The sequence below is a fragment of the Mus caroli genome, unplaced genomic scaffold, assembly GCF_978045245.1.
Source record: "Mus caroli unplaced genomic scaffold, Mus_caroli_1 scaffold_8, whole genome shotgun sequence".
Taxonomy (NCBI): domain Eukaryota; kingdom Metazoa; phylum Chordata; class Mammalia; order Rodentia; family Muridae; genus Mus; species Mus caroli.
Window position 1 is genome coordinate 120,456,136 of NW_028227263.1, and position 14,362 is coordinate 120,470,497.

General features: G+C 50.9%; 1 protein-coding gene across 2 annotated transcripts in view; it reads left to right on the forward strand.

Annotated features, from left to right (window-relative positions):
* The window catches only part of Grik5 (glutamate ionotropic receptor kainate type subunit 5), a 61,666-nt gene that overhangs the window by 37,560 nt on the left and 9,744 nt on the right, over window positions 1-14,362 (forward strand). Inside the window, exons 13-15 of one of the 2 annotated variants that reach the window (XM_029479516.2) lie at window positions 10,153-10,269; window positions 10,465-10,574; window positions 10,958-11,131. In XM_029479516.2, the coding sequence (XP_029335376.1) occupies window positions 10,153-10,269; window positions 10,465-10,574; window positions 10,958-11,131 (401 nt within the window). The remainder of the gene's footprint in view (window positions 1-10,152; window positions 10,270-10,464; window positions 10,575-10,957; window positions 11,132-14,362) is intronic. The other variant, XM_021166366.2, reaches the window with a different exon arrangement.

The following is a 14,362-nucleotide window of genomic DNA, read 5'->3' on the forward strand; positions in this document are numbered from 1 at the left end:
ATGGTGGCTCACAACCATCTGTAACGAGATCTGACTCCCTTTTCTGGAGTGTCTGAAGACAGCTACAGTGTACTTACATATAATAAATAAATAAATCTTTTTTTAAAAAAAAGAATGATCAATTTGCCAGGCATGGTGACACACACCAGTAACCCAAGCAAAGCTGGCAGTGGATCTCTGAGTTGGAGGTCAGCCTCGTCTATGCAGCCAGTTCCAGAGCAGCCAGGACTGCACAGTGAGAACAGCGAGAACCTGCCTTAGAAGAAGGAGAAGGAGAAAGAGAAAAGGAAAAAAAAAAGACTAGATAAGGGCTAGAGATGTAGCTCAGTGGTAGAGCAAATTGCCTGTTGTATGTGAGGCTGTGGGTTCCATCACCAGCCAGAGAGAGAGAGAGAGAGAGAGAGAGAGAGAGAGAGGAGTGCCAGCCCTCTTAGTGGCTTCATTGTGTATTGTATAATTGCTTTTCAGAAGCCATTCCTGTCACTGTTTCTGTAAGCTGCCCCCTGCTTTGCCTGCTGGACCACAGGGAGGCTGATATGATCCTGTGGTGGACAGAGTCTAAGCCCAAAGTCAACCCAGAATGTGTCTGATAGGGTGATGGACCCGCCTTGTTTTCCCAGTTCCTGGCTGTAGGGTTGAAGCTCACATATCTGGAAGCTAGTAGAGTTCCAGGCTGGCGCACTGACCCAAGGAGCCAGGGCCACTGTGGTCACAAAAGCCTAGTCCCTAGAAGGCCCCATGTTTCCCTGCCTAATAACTCTAGAGCACTTCTTCATCCTCCAGGGGGAATTGCCGCTGACCCAAGGAGATCAGAGCCACCGTCCACGGCTTGAAAGGAGCAGGGTACCTGTCCCACCCCCATCCCATTGCCTGTGTGGTACATGCAAAGGCAGGGGGATCCTGGAAAGTGGTTGTGGGTTTAACTAAGTGGTGACTGAACTGCAGTTGCTGTCCCAAATACCAGAGCCAATCAGACAGCTGTGGGCCCACACGAGGGACCTGGCAGAAGTCTTCTCAGCCACACTGATTTCTAAGGCCTACCTAGAGCCCAGTGCACGCCCTCGAAGCCTTGCCTTGGGGCAGCATCCATGTTTCCGCTCTGCCCTGATATAGCTCCATAGAACTTGATCTCCAGAGTCCCATAGCCCAGTGCTGACTGCCCCTTGGATGGTGATACACCAATGGTGTCCAAGGAGCCCAGGGTAGTTCATTAGTGGGATTAGCAGTAGTCCTTTCAGATGTCAGTCAAGACTAGTCTGGAGATAACAAATAACTGCTTAACTCACTAAAATTACAGCAGTTACATGGCGTGTGTGTGTATGTGTGTGTGTGTGTGTGTGTGTGTGTGTAGACTGGGTTCATCTTCCTCCCTCAGTCTTCCCAGTGCTAAGACTGCTGGGCATGTGCACTCATGCCTACCTGTGGTTATCTGAACAGAGGGAATTGTGTGTGTATGTACGGTGTATGTGTGTGTACACTGTTTTCGTATATATATTAGCGTGTGCATGCAAAGCTCACGTGGAGGCCAGCAGTCACTGTCTGGGATTCTCTTCTGCCCCCTCCACACTTTTTACTGTATATATACATTTTTATATATGTATCACCCGTGTGTGCTTGGTGCCCAGAGATGCCAGAAGAGGGCTTTGGATGCCCTGGAACTGGGATTACAGATGGTTGTGAGCTGTCATGTGGGTGCTGGGAATTGAACCTGGGTCATCTCTACCCACTGTCCCATCTCTCCCGCCCTCCACCTTATTTGGAGGCTCTTCACTGAACTTGCCAGCTAGATTGGCTGGCCAGTGAGCTCCAGGAAAATGCCTGTGTGTCCCCTGCCCACGGGTACTGAGGTTGCAAGTGGTGACCTCTCCATGTCCAGCTCTTATGTGGGTTCTGGGCTTACACTTTACCCACTGAGCCATCTCCCCAACTCCAGAAAAAATTGCCAAGTAACCAGTCATAGCAGGGTCACTGAAATTCCAGCACTCACGTGGCTCAGGCAAGAGGATTACAAATGTAAGCCTACCTAGGCAACATTGTGAGACTCTGTCCCAGAATAAAAAGGAAAGGGGGGCCAGCAAGATGGCTCAGTGAGGAAGATCCCTTGCTCCCAAATCTGAGCTTAATTTCTGGAACTCATGAGAGAGAGAGAGAGAGAGAGAGAGAGAGTGAGCTCCTGCAGATTGTCTTCTGCTCACACACGAGCACCATGGCCTGCACACACACACACACACACACACACAGAGGAAAAGAAGTCTGGGGGGTGTAGCTCAGTGGTTGGTATGAGCACATGGCAACAGCTCCTGCTGAAGACCGCTGGATTCACAGGTAGCCGCTCATCCCAGAGTGCCAGTATTTGCTTGGCGCTGTTGACATTTGGCAGGTGTTTGGGATATCACGGCAATTTTCACCACATTATATAGTGTGACTTCCACACACATGTCCACCAAAGGGCCCATCCAGCTTTGCGTTTGGAGGGAGGCTGGTCAGTCCCCTGAGCCCAACAATCCAGCAATTGGCGGAATGCCGGTGTCCTGTGTGAGGCTCTCTGTGGTGACTTGTCCTTTGAGACACCTCTCCTGGCTCTCCTGGCTCCTGGAGGGCCCCACGGGACACCCAACACCTGATGGTCTGTCTCTATCTGTCTGTCTGAGGACTGTGTTGTCTGAGTGCCTGTCCAGACTTGACTTGTGGGTCATCTCTGCCTCAGTCAGATCCTTACCACATCATCGACTTGCTAAGTGAGAGTAAAAGACCTCCGAGTCAGCAGTGGGAGGCTTCCCAGTAAACCACACAGGAGATATGTTTGACACTCAGCCCTTCTGACACATGGACATGCAGACAACATGTAAGCAAGGAGCCATGTTCCAGCTCTGCAAAGGCACTGGAGCTAGGCCTGGCTGCAGAGCCACTATTGCCCACCCTTCCTCTCCGATTCTGTGCTGAAGATGGCCACACCTCTAGTTCTGACAGCAAAGGGGAAAGCTAGAGCTATTTATCAGAAACACAAAGATGCTGCAACTTGGCTCCCTTGAGGCTGACACTGGGCAAAGCCAGCCCTGCAGTTGTTGCTAGGTCAGAGCAAAGGAGAACCTGGAGGGAGGCAGGAGCAGTGGTTCTCAGCCTGTGGGTTGCTACTCTTTCAGGAGTTGAACGACCCTTTCACAGGGGTTGCCTAAGAGTATTGGGAAACTATGACATTTACGTTACGATTCATTACAGTGGCAAAATTACAGTAGCAGCAAATTGATTTTATGGTTGAGGCTCACCACAACACAAGGGACTGTATTAAAGGGTCTCAGCATTAGGAAGGTTGAGAACCACTGCTCTAGAGCCCCCTAGGAGAGGAGCCTTGCAGAGCAATCCTTCCCTGGGGCTACGGCCTTAAAGCCTTTCCTGTAGCACCCCCTACTGGTGGAGCCTGGTAGAGCATTTGGCAAAACAAACGTGGGTTTCAGGCTGGCTTCCCTCCCTCAAGTGTGGGTTTGGACATATCAGAGGGACAATCACAAAGGCTTCTGTTGACTTTGGAACATTCAGGTGACCCTTCCTCCATTATTTCTTTTGTAAGTTTGTTATCATTCAAAACAATAGGGTGTTTTGTTTTGTTTTGTTTTTTTGAGACAGGGTTTCTCTGTGTAGCCCTGGCTGTCCTGGAACTCACTCTGTAGACCTCGAACTCAGAAATCCACCTGCCTCTACCTCCCAAGTGCTGGGATTAAAGGTGTGCACCACCACTGCCTGGCTTTTTACCCCCCCCTCCTTTTGGAATAGGTTTGATTATAGTGTTTCCATACATAATTTACTTTATTGATCCCCTTCTTACCTCTTCAGTTCCTGCCCCACCCTTTCGTCCTTTTACTTCCAATAATTCTTTCTCCCCTCATATCGTGTGTGTTCTATTACCCTACCTCTCCTCTTGCCCCCTATTAAAGTCTTTCATCTCACCTATTATTTATTTTAGGTTTTTTTTTTTTCTCCCAGAACTGGGGGCTGAACATGGGGCTTCATACAATCTAGCTAGCCCCCTTTTCCTTTCCCCCATGGGCCCCTTTCTATATCCACACAATAGAATTTTATTCCACCATTAAGAAAACATTTGCTGCTCCACTCCTCAGGGCTCAGCTGTTCTCTCATGAGGCTTTGTCCCACCTGCTTGGCCAACTAAGCCAAGTAAATATTTAAAGATCTGTTGGATGGATGGATGGATGAGCAGAGTAGGCAGGTGATTGCAGTGTGGGGGTAGAGAGCGAGATGGTGGGGTGGGGGATGCAGGGGGAGGCAGGTGGCACAAGGCCTCATGGGAGATGTTTGAGGTAGGGTCTTAGGGGAGCAGGCAGATGTGCTCAGGGCTTTATAAAGGCAGCTGAGAATGTTGGCCAGTAGTTGAAGGATGAGTGTTATTGTGTCATTTAAGCAGGGGTGGTGTGATGATTGCAGCTTGGGGTCCCTCAGGCTGCCAGCTGAGTGGTCTGGGAGACAGAAGTGAACGGCATCTGAAGCAGAGGGCAATGGTGCCATTCCTAGGGTGTTTAGGGGCACAGTCGGGAAGGCTGAGTGTGATACAGCCAGGATGAGAGAGACAGATGAGTGCGGACTGACCTCCAGGCTTCTCTCAGGGAGGCTGAGGCAGACAGCTCTCAGAGCACTGCTGGGGCACAAGAAGACACTGAAGTCACTGCAGCTTCCCCAGAGCTGGAGAGATGGCTCGGCAGTTGAGCAGAGCACTCGCTGGCTGTTCCTGCCAAGGACCAGAGTTCTGTTCCCAGCACCCACATGGTGCCTCACAGCCGTTTGTAGCTCAAGTTCCAGGGAACGCACATAGATACACACAGGCAGGTAAAATGCTCACGCACATAGAATAAAGTCAGTCTGCACCCATTGCTGAGCTCCCTCGAGGGCAAGTGGTTCCAAACCCCAGAATCATCTACATCCAAGTGTCCACCCTCTCCACGTCTCCAGTTCTTCACATGTGAAGTGGTGGGTATGGAGGCCGCTCTGCATAGAGCAAGGATCTGGGGATCAGACACACTGTTCTGGGGACCCCCCAGAATGGTGGCCATGTGGGGCAGTGACATGCTTGAGGAAGTGTTTAAACTTAGGTGGATTCCAGCGTGGCACAGGGGAAGAAGACAGCTTGAAGGCCCAGGAGACAACAGTGATGTTCCAAGCCCCAGCCAAGGATAATGGGACGTGAGATACAGCAGTCCCTGCCCTGATCTGGCCTCTGTGCAGTTGTCACAGACAGATGACACAGCAGCCAGACCAGCCTTTGAAGGCCTGTGGTTTGGTAATGGAGACACAGAAGTGAACAGACATTTTATAGTTTGAGCTGAGTGCTGAGGTCAAGGGATGTCTGGACTATCTGAGGGGCTTTGGATGAATGGCTGAGATCACCCCCAACCCTTCCCTTTTTTTTTTTTTTCCTCAAGACAGGGTTTCTCTGTACATCCCTGGCTGTCCTGGAACTCACTTTGTAGACCAGGCTGGCCTCAAACTCAGAAATCCCACCTGCCTCTGCCTCCCAAGTGCTGGGATTAAAGGCGTGCGCCACCACGCCCGGCTAACCCTTCCCCTTTTAAAGACAGAGTTTCATTATATAGCCTTGGTTGGCCTGGAACGAGATATGCAGACCAGGCTGGCCTCACACCTGCAGAGATCTACCCGCCTCAGCCCCCTGGGTGTCTGTATCAAAGGTGTGTGCCACCACACCTAGTCCATTGACACTTGGGAGAAAAGAGGACCCTGGGTGGGCTCTGTGGGGTGCTCTAGGGAGGCCTGACTCCTTGGCACTGAGGTTAGCTGTCCTTGAGACCTGTCCTTACTCTCCTTGAGCTGGAGTTTGGTTTCTGCCTTCAGTGATGAGGAGGAGCTGGGGAGGAGCAAGTGCAGAGGCTTGCGGTAGAATTGAGAGCCAAGGGCAGGCCCCACAGGCCCGTGCAGGCAGGTGTGCCAGCAAGGCAGGGTTCTGGCTCTCAGAGGCCACTGAGTGGTGTAGAAAATAGCAATATGGATATATATATATATATATATATATATATATATATATATGGATAATATATGTTTGTTTGTTTTTAAGGTTTATTTAATGTATATGAGTATTTTGCCTGCGTGAAAATATATGAACCCTGTGGGTGCCTGTTGTCTATAGAAATCAGAAGAGGACATTAGATTTCCTGAAACAGCAGAGACAGATGTTTGTGAGATGCCATGTTGATGCTGGGAGCTAAACCCTAGTCCTCTGGAAGAACAGCCAGTGCTTATAACCACTGAGCTATTGCTCCAGCCTCCCTTTGGCTTATGTGTGGGGAATGGATGTAAACGTTGTGAGAGATGGGGGGAGGGTGACAATTTTGGAATTTTCGATTCTTTAAAAACAAAACAGAAATATTATAGCAGATAATTTCTGTGAATGCGTGACATTTGGGATCCTGGGGACTTCAGAGCGTATATAAATGATAGGGTCCCAAGAGGGCATGGTGGGTTGTTAGCTGTTGTCGGTCACAGTTTGTTAAATAGTCATGCAAAGAACAAACAATAAGAAATTAGATATCCTGGCAGCAGAGATCAAACTTGCCACAAGGAACTCAATGCATCTAATAAGCAGGAAATTGTCTAATGTTGTCCCCTTCCGACCCCTGACCTCATTCAGGGATCTCTTTCTTCCCCTCTATCCTTTTTTCTCTATCTAGTGTTAGGGGTTTGAAGAGGTGGAGGAAAAGGGGAGAAGGTGGGAGAGAGAAGAACCCATAAAGTAGCCAAAGACAAGCTACAGGGGGTTGCTGAGGAGGCAAGTGTGGCTGTCAGGAAAGCACTGGGTGTCACAGAGCTGCCTGAAGGTGATGGGGAGGAGTGGGCTGGCCTGCGAGTATTCCAGAGTAGAGCTGCAGCCCTTACCGCTGGAGCGAGAAGCAGCAGGTATGGAGCCCAAGGCCTGGCTGTGAAGAGGCTGCTGAGTCACTGAGACTGGCAGAGAGCAATGAGGAGTCCCACAGGCTTTCAGGGAAGGAGGGGACCTCCAAACAGTTGGCCCAAGGATCACAGAACCTTGGGGAATGTGAAAGGTTGATGTTTCTATCTGTCTTCATAAGATTCCGACCACCAAGGAAGGACTATTATAAACACACACACACACACACACACACACACACACACTTGTATGACTTCAAGGAGGAGTGTTCATGTGTCTGGGCCTTGGTTTACAGTTCTATACAGGGGATTTAGGCCACTGGGACACAGCATGTGTCCCTGCATGTACCCTTGCCTACACTTCCATTCCATCCCCTAGACTTCAGCCAGGGCTGTAGAATCAGGGGCTGGTGATAGAAGTGGACGCACAAACCCAAATTTAGGAAGAGAGCTCCTCCTGGAGGCCGAGGCTGAGAACACGGAGGTAACAATAGCCAGGCAGCAGGGAGGGTACAGCCCCTAGAATAGGCTAGGACTGGGGAAGACAGGGTTGAGAGCCCTAACGGAGTCTGTATCGAGGAGAGGGGACACAACCCAGGAGCAGAGCCCATGGCCAACCCAGGAGCCAGATCATGACCCTACCAAAGTTCACAAAAGATGCCACAGGCCGAAAGGATGACTGGAACAATAATAAAACTCACACCAGTGATGCAGAGGGAGCTCAGCCTAAAAGTGCTTCCCTGGCCAGCACAAGGACCTGCGCTAAATCCCTGCAGCCCACGTGGAAAAGCCGGTACAGTGGAATTCACTTGAGACCACAGCACCAGTTGGGCAGAGACAGGTGGATCCTTGGGTCTCACTGGTCAGCCAGCATAGTGTAACCGGTGAGTTCCAGGCCAGTGAGAGACCCTGTCTCAAATGAGGTGGACAACATTTCTGAGGATGATACCCAAGATTGTTCTCTGCCATGCACACACAGACAAGATAGGTACTGGGTGTGGCTGATCCCAGCACTGGGGGTGGGGGAGGGGGAGAGACAAGCAGTTCTCTGTGACTTTAAACCAAGGCCAGCCTGGTCTATATATTGAGTTCCAGACTAGCCAGAGCTATACAGTGAGATCCCACTAAAAACCAAATGAAAAGCAACCTCCAAAAAAAAAAAAAAAAATCAAGAACAAAAAGCTCAGAGATGAGTGAACCCAACCAAGGTCAAGGAAAAGAGCAGAGATCCCCAGTGAAATACAGGGCAGGGAAGAGAGGAGGCAGGTCTCAAAGACAGCTTACTCTTCCATGCCAGGGACCTGATGACTAACCAGAGCCAGGAGACACAGTGCAGGTTCAGTAAGGAATGCAGGGTAAGTGAGGAGTAGCCTCATATAGCTTAGGTGCAGGAGACAACTCGACCCTGAGGCAACCCCAGAGGAGGAGGGGTGTGGCAATGAACGATACAGGGCTTCCTGGGGGCCAAGAGGAGGGTGTTCATCCTTTTTAAAAAAATAATAATAATGTGTCTAATTCTATGTGCACTAGTGCTTTGGCTGCATATGTGTCTGTATGACAGTGTTGGATCTTGGATTTATAGACAGTTGTGAGCTGCTATGTGGGTGCTAGGAATTGAACCCTAGGTACCGCAGGAAGAGCAGCAGCCCTTAACTGCTGAGCCATCTCTCCAGCCCTCTCATCCCTTCTTTTAAACTGGCCACATTTACTACTAAGGTGTGAGTTGATGTGAGAACCATCACCCTTACTGCAGGTGTGTGTGTGTGTGTGTGTGTGTGTGTGTGTGTGTGTCCAGGACTCTGCATTCCTAAATCCACCCTACCTGCCCTGTTTCTCAACCGTGAGATTGAGTGTCAGATAGCGCTTATTGGGCCCTTGAGAGTAGGTCACTGCATGTCCCTACTACATGTGTGTGTCGCCACATAAGCCGGGTGTGTGGCTATTGGTCAGTGTCTCAGCACACTCAGGCATAGTGTTCGGAGCCCGTTGAGTTGTAGAAATGCCCGGACTGTGTGTGTCTGTATGAAACCTGAGCTCTTCCCTGTCTCCCGCAGCCTTCAGCTCACAGCTGCGTAATGTCCACAAAATGAGATGTCCCTATAGGATCTCAGTTCAATCTGAAGGGGGTTCCTGGCAGGTCAGGACAGCCCAGCCTACACCCTTCTCTCCATTCCCACCTTCACTACTTCAGGCCTGTCCCCTGGCACCCATTCCCACTGAAAACGCGCAGACTCCCCCAGGTCACTCCTGCTGAGCTGCACCCTGTTCCTGTGTTCCTCAAACACTTGACTAGAGCTCTTGTTTCTGCTGGACAAAAGACTCATGGTGAAACCCCACTTCAGGGTCCCCAGCTGCTGCTCTTTCTCATCGGTGCCTCTGCCTCTCTGAGACTCAGTTTCTGAGAGCTTTGGGAGAGGTCTACAAGATGATTAGTAGGAAGTTCTGTCGGGGTGCTCAGTTGGTAAAGCGCTTTCCGCACAAACGCGAGGGCCTGAGTTCAACCGGCACACATATAAACCTGGGCAGGTCAGCAGTGCCAAGGAAGCAGAGACAGGACCATCCCTCGCTCTCTCACCAGTCCGCCCTGCTGATTCAGTGCACTCCAGACTCAGCTAGAGACCCTGTCTCAAACAGTAAAGTGGAGAGCAGGTGAAGAAGGTGCCCAAGCTGGACCTCTGGCCTTGTTGTGCACAGCACATATCTCCTCCACACACATGCATGAACATATGTGCACACACTGACAAAACAAAACACGTCTGTCCGTTCTGGTAAGCAATTAATAAATGCCATTTAGTCCCAAGGTCCCAGAGCAAGCTAATGTCTGGGCATCTGGGTACCAGTCTCCTACTTTCTCACAACACAAGTATACAGGTCAGACAACAGCAGATATGGGGTTTCAGAAGCAAGACTGCCAGCCAGTAACACTAGCATTGGGAGGCAAAGGGGAAGGGGGAGTTCAGTGCTAGCCTGGGCTATGTAATTAGTTCAGAGCTAGCCTGAGCAACCTAAGATTCTCTCTCTCTCTCTCTCTCTCATCCTCTCTCTTAAGAGAGAGAGAGGATGAGAGAGAGAAAACAAACTCAGGGTTGCTGTGATCGATACCGACCACAGTAAGGTTAGGAGCCACACAGGAGCAGAGCTACGTCCAGTCTCAGCTCTAACTCTCTCAATGGAGCCTGCAGGTGTCTCTAACTGTCCACCTCTGTCTCGTGCCCCCTTCCTCTGCCCCACCTGCTTCCCCTCCAGCAGAAGGCAGACCTGGCTGTGGCAGCCTTCACCATCACCGCCGAGAGGGAGAAGGTCATCGACTTCTCCAAGCCCTTCATGACCCTGGGGATCAGCATCCTCTACAGGGTGCACATGGTATGTCTCCCAGGGAGTCGGGAGTGGCTGTGACCTAGCACGGGGTGGAGGTGGGGACTAGGAACCGGCTAAAGTGGACCTACGGGTGGGTCAGCTGCTATGGCTTCTCTGTTCCGGGAGGATTGGCCGGGGTGGGGGGGTGGCAAGCACACAGCTGAGGTGGGGTGGCTGCTCTCACCACCCTTTGCCCTCTAGGGCCGCAAGCCTGGCTACTTCTCCTTCCTGGACCCCTTCTCCCCTGCTGTGTGGCTCTTCATGCTTCTTGCCTACCTGGCTGTCAGCTGTGTCTTGTTCCTGGCTGCCAGGTGAGTAGACTGGGGGGTGGGGGGGTGGAGAGGCAGGAGCCCAGCCTACAAGCCACCTGCCTACAAGCCTCCCTGCACTGACTGTCCCTCTTCTGTTGGCTGAACACTGCAGAGCCACAGGTGCCCTGTCTCCATTTCTCAGTCTTCCCCCTACTCCCCAGGGGTCTGACTTGGGCCTCTCTCCTTCCTCTCTCTTCTGTCCTCTTACCTCCACTGCAGTATCCATTCCTGTGGCCTGTCAGCATCTCTGTTCCCTGCACCACCAACCCCCTTCTCTTCTGCATGTGTCCGTCACTCTTTCCCCTGCCTCTTCCCTTCTCAGTGGCTTTACTACCTCTTGCACCCCCCCACTTCTCCTCATCCATCTACTCATATCTCCACAGGCTGAGCCCTTATGAGTGGTACAACCCACACCCGTGTCTCCGGGCGCGTCCCCATATCCTGGAGAACCAGTACACGCTGGGTAACAGCCTCTGGTTCCCTGTGGGTGGCTTCATGCAGCAGGGCTCGGAGATCATGCCGCGGGCACTGTCCACACGCTGTGTCAGCGGAGTCTGGTGAGCCTTTTTCATCTAAATTGGGAGGCCTTCCATTCTGGGAATATGGGCAACTGTGTTCTTCCCAGCATCTTTCTGTTCCCGCCATGGCTCTGCAGTAAAGAGCTGAACCTCAACAAAGTGGCCCACTGTCTCTGTGCCCTTGGCTAGGAGTGTACTCTCTCCTTGTCTCAGTTTCCCTCGCCCGAAATAAGATAGAAAAGCCCATGTCACATTTTAAAGCACAGCATTTGAAAATGTCTGGGGCAGGAGAATTATGAGTTTGAGATCAGCCTGAGCCGTACTATCAAGTTCAAGGCCACACTGGGCTACTAATAAGACAGTGTTCTCCCTCCACCCTCCAAAATTCCCAGGGATTGGGGCATGACTTCATGGCAGAGCATGTGGCTAGTGTGTACAAGCAGCTGAGTTCAATCCTAAGAACATGAGGAAAGGGGCAGCCCACAACCTGGGTTCACTGAGTTATGGAAAAGAGATGTGAGCTGAGCAGCCTGCAGAGACAAAAGAAGAGGAGCATTGCTCTTACGTCTGTGATATTGCCCTGGTTGTCACAGACACGGAGAGTCCTTGAATTCTCATGGGTAACATGCATTTTCCTCTGGTACATGCACCAAGAAGTCCATGCCAGCTACAGGTCATGATGCCTGTATTCAGGTGCTTGTGTGTGCAGAGCAGGTGCACCCATGTATGTGAGGTCATGCCCAGATCTGAGGATCCCCAAAGACCACCAGGAGGCAAATTCGTATGCAAAAGCAAAGAGTCTTTATTCAAGCTTGAGCGCGGACCCTTGGGACCCTCCCACACAGCACAGTAGTGCAGAAGGCCCCAGCACCTTTTTTATTGTGGTTACAGCAGGTTGAGGGGCTTATCAACTTGGCAGTCATATGGCTGGCTAACAATGATCTAAGTTGGCTTAGGCCATCTATCTGTGTCTGTGGACAACCTCTGGAATGTTAGGTAGGATCCTGCTGGTGGCCTGTGTCTAGGATGGTTCCTTCCTGGAATAGTTTGTGGGTTTTCCAGTAACTCAGGTTTAACCTGAGGACAGGGCCGAGTGTATAAAATGGAGTCTGTCTTGTCAAGTGGGGCCCCTTCAGTTTTCATTTGTTGTGTGTGTGATGGGTGTGGTGTGTGTACATGGGCACATATATACATGCAGGTGTGTGTGCACAAGTGTTCAAGAGTGTGTGGAGGCTGACATTGAATGTCTGTCTGTTGCTCTCCACTTTCTTTTTGAGGCAGGGTCTCTCACTGAAACCAGAGATCACCAGTTTAACTAGAAGGCCTAAGAGATGGTTCAGTGCGTGCAAACACACGCACACAAACAACAATAATAACCATAAACAACCAAGTGCTGGGAGAGGCTAGGGATATATCTCGGTTGGTGGTGGCGTGGGTACTTAGCCTCCGTGGATCCCCATCAGTACACAAACAGGGTGTGGTGGTACACCCTGTGTTCTAAACCCTGGGAGATAAGGCAGGAGGATCCATTCAAGGTCATCCTTGGCTACATACTGAGTTTGAGGGAAGCCTTGGCTACAGAAGACCTTCCTTGTCTCAAAAGAAAGGGGTGAGGGCTAGAAGTATCCTGAACATGGAACACTTGCCTAGTGTGCCCAAGCCCTGAGTTTAGTGATACCTAGTGCTGGGAAAGCCCAAATTCAGATGGCACCTCCGGGTTTGTTCTGGGTCTGCTACAAAGATCACCGCTGATGTCATGCTTTAAGATGACACAAGTGTACTAACTTTCATTGCTGGAGGTCAGAAACCAAATGAGATCTTACAAAGTCGTCAGCTAGCCGCCATCTGCAGACCCCAGAGATCCCTTTCCTTATCTTTCCCAGCTTTTAGAAGCCTGCATTTCTCTGACCTATGACTTAATTCTTTAAAAAAGCAGCATAATATCAAATCTCTCTGACTTGTTATTTGCAAAGCTAAATATTGAACCTAGGGATTTGTGCATGCAAATGAGAGTGCTGGGGATTCTAGACAGGGGCTCTACCCTGAGCCATGCCTATTGTCCCTCATTGGGGGATTCTAGATAAGAGTTCTACCACTGAGCTACAATCCTGGCCAAGTTTTTGCTCTTGTATTTTGAGACAAGTTCTCATTAGGTTGCCTGGGCTTGTCTTGAATTCAGTCTTGCAGCCCCAGCTTACCTTGAGCTTTCTGTCCTCCTGCCTCAACTTTGAAGAACCAATGCTTTCCCACTAGACCCCGATTCCTTTCATACCCATCCTCTTGTGATTCACAAGGCTTGCTGGGGTGGCCCAGGGTCACTTTCTCACCGTTCTGTTGTGGAGGCAGAGTCTCTCTGTGTAGCCCTGGATGTCCTGGAAGTCTGTAGCCCAGCTGACCTTAAACTCAGAGATCTGCCTACCTCTGCCACCTGAGTGCTAGGATTAAAGGGCATGAGCCACTACCACCTGGACCTGCTTCCTCATCTTAATCCTTAATTTCACCTGCAAAGTTCCTTTTACAATGCAGGTTGTCAGATCAACCTTTCCCAAGGATTAAGGTGTATATGGCTGGTGCTGACAGTGGGAGGGGCTTATTCTGCTCCCTCCCAGCCCAGGTGAAGACATTGGCTCCGAGCAACGGTGCTTCAGCTGTACGTTGACTGCTTTGAGGGATGGCCAGGTGCTCTGACAGAACAGTCTAGAATGGTCCCGAGTTGATGAATGTAAACAGTCCTAAAGGTAGGGGACCAGTGGTCTCCAGTCTGCGAGCCCCCATCCTCTCCTCTCAGCCTCAAACCTGCTTCTTGAGAGCCATGCTGTCTAGCCAGCCATCCCCTGCTGTCTCCCATTGCAGCCACCCAGGGAGCCATTCATCACACTCCGGCTCACTGGAGCTGTCTCCCTAGCCTCATGCTCTTCCAAACCCCTACTCCTCCCGCACAATCCACTCAATCAGCAGGCACTGGTTGATCTCCAAATGTGACTCAATGGCATTGTGAGCACCTGGCCAGGACATGCCTCCTAGGCAGCGGCCACTCAGTCCACAGTCTTCTGCAGCTAGACCTTTAGCTCATTACTGAAGACAGGTTTGCCTCAGAAATCAGCACCCCTAAGGCTGTCGGTGGACCACAGCGCCCTCCCCCCCAACCTCCAGGGACTCTCCCTTGGTCACATTTGGGATCGAGTTCCCTGACCTCATTCTCCTTGAGCCTTGCTGCCTTTACATCTCAGTGTCCGGGTGTCTCTAGGTTACCCCTCAGCAACTATCATC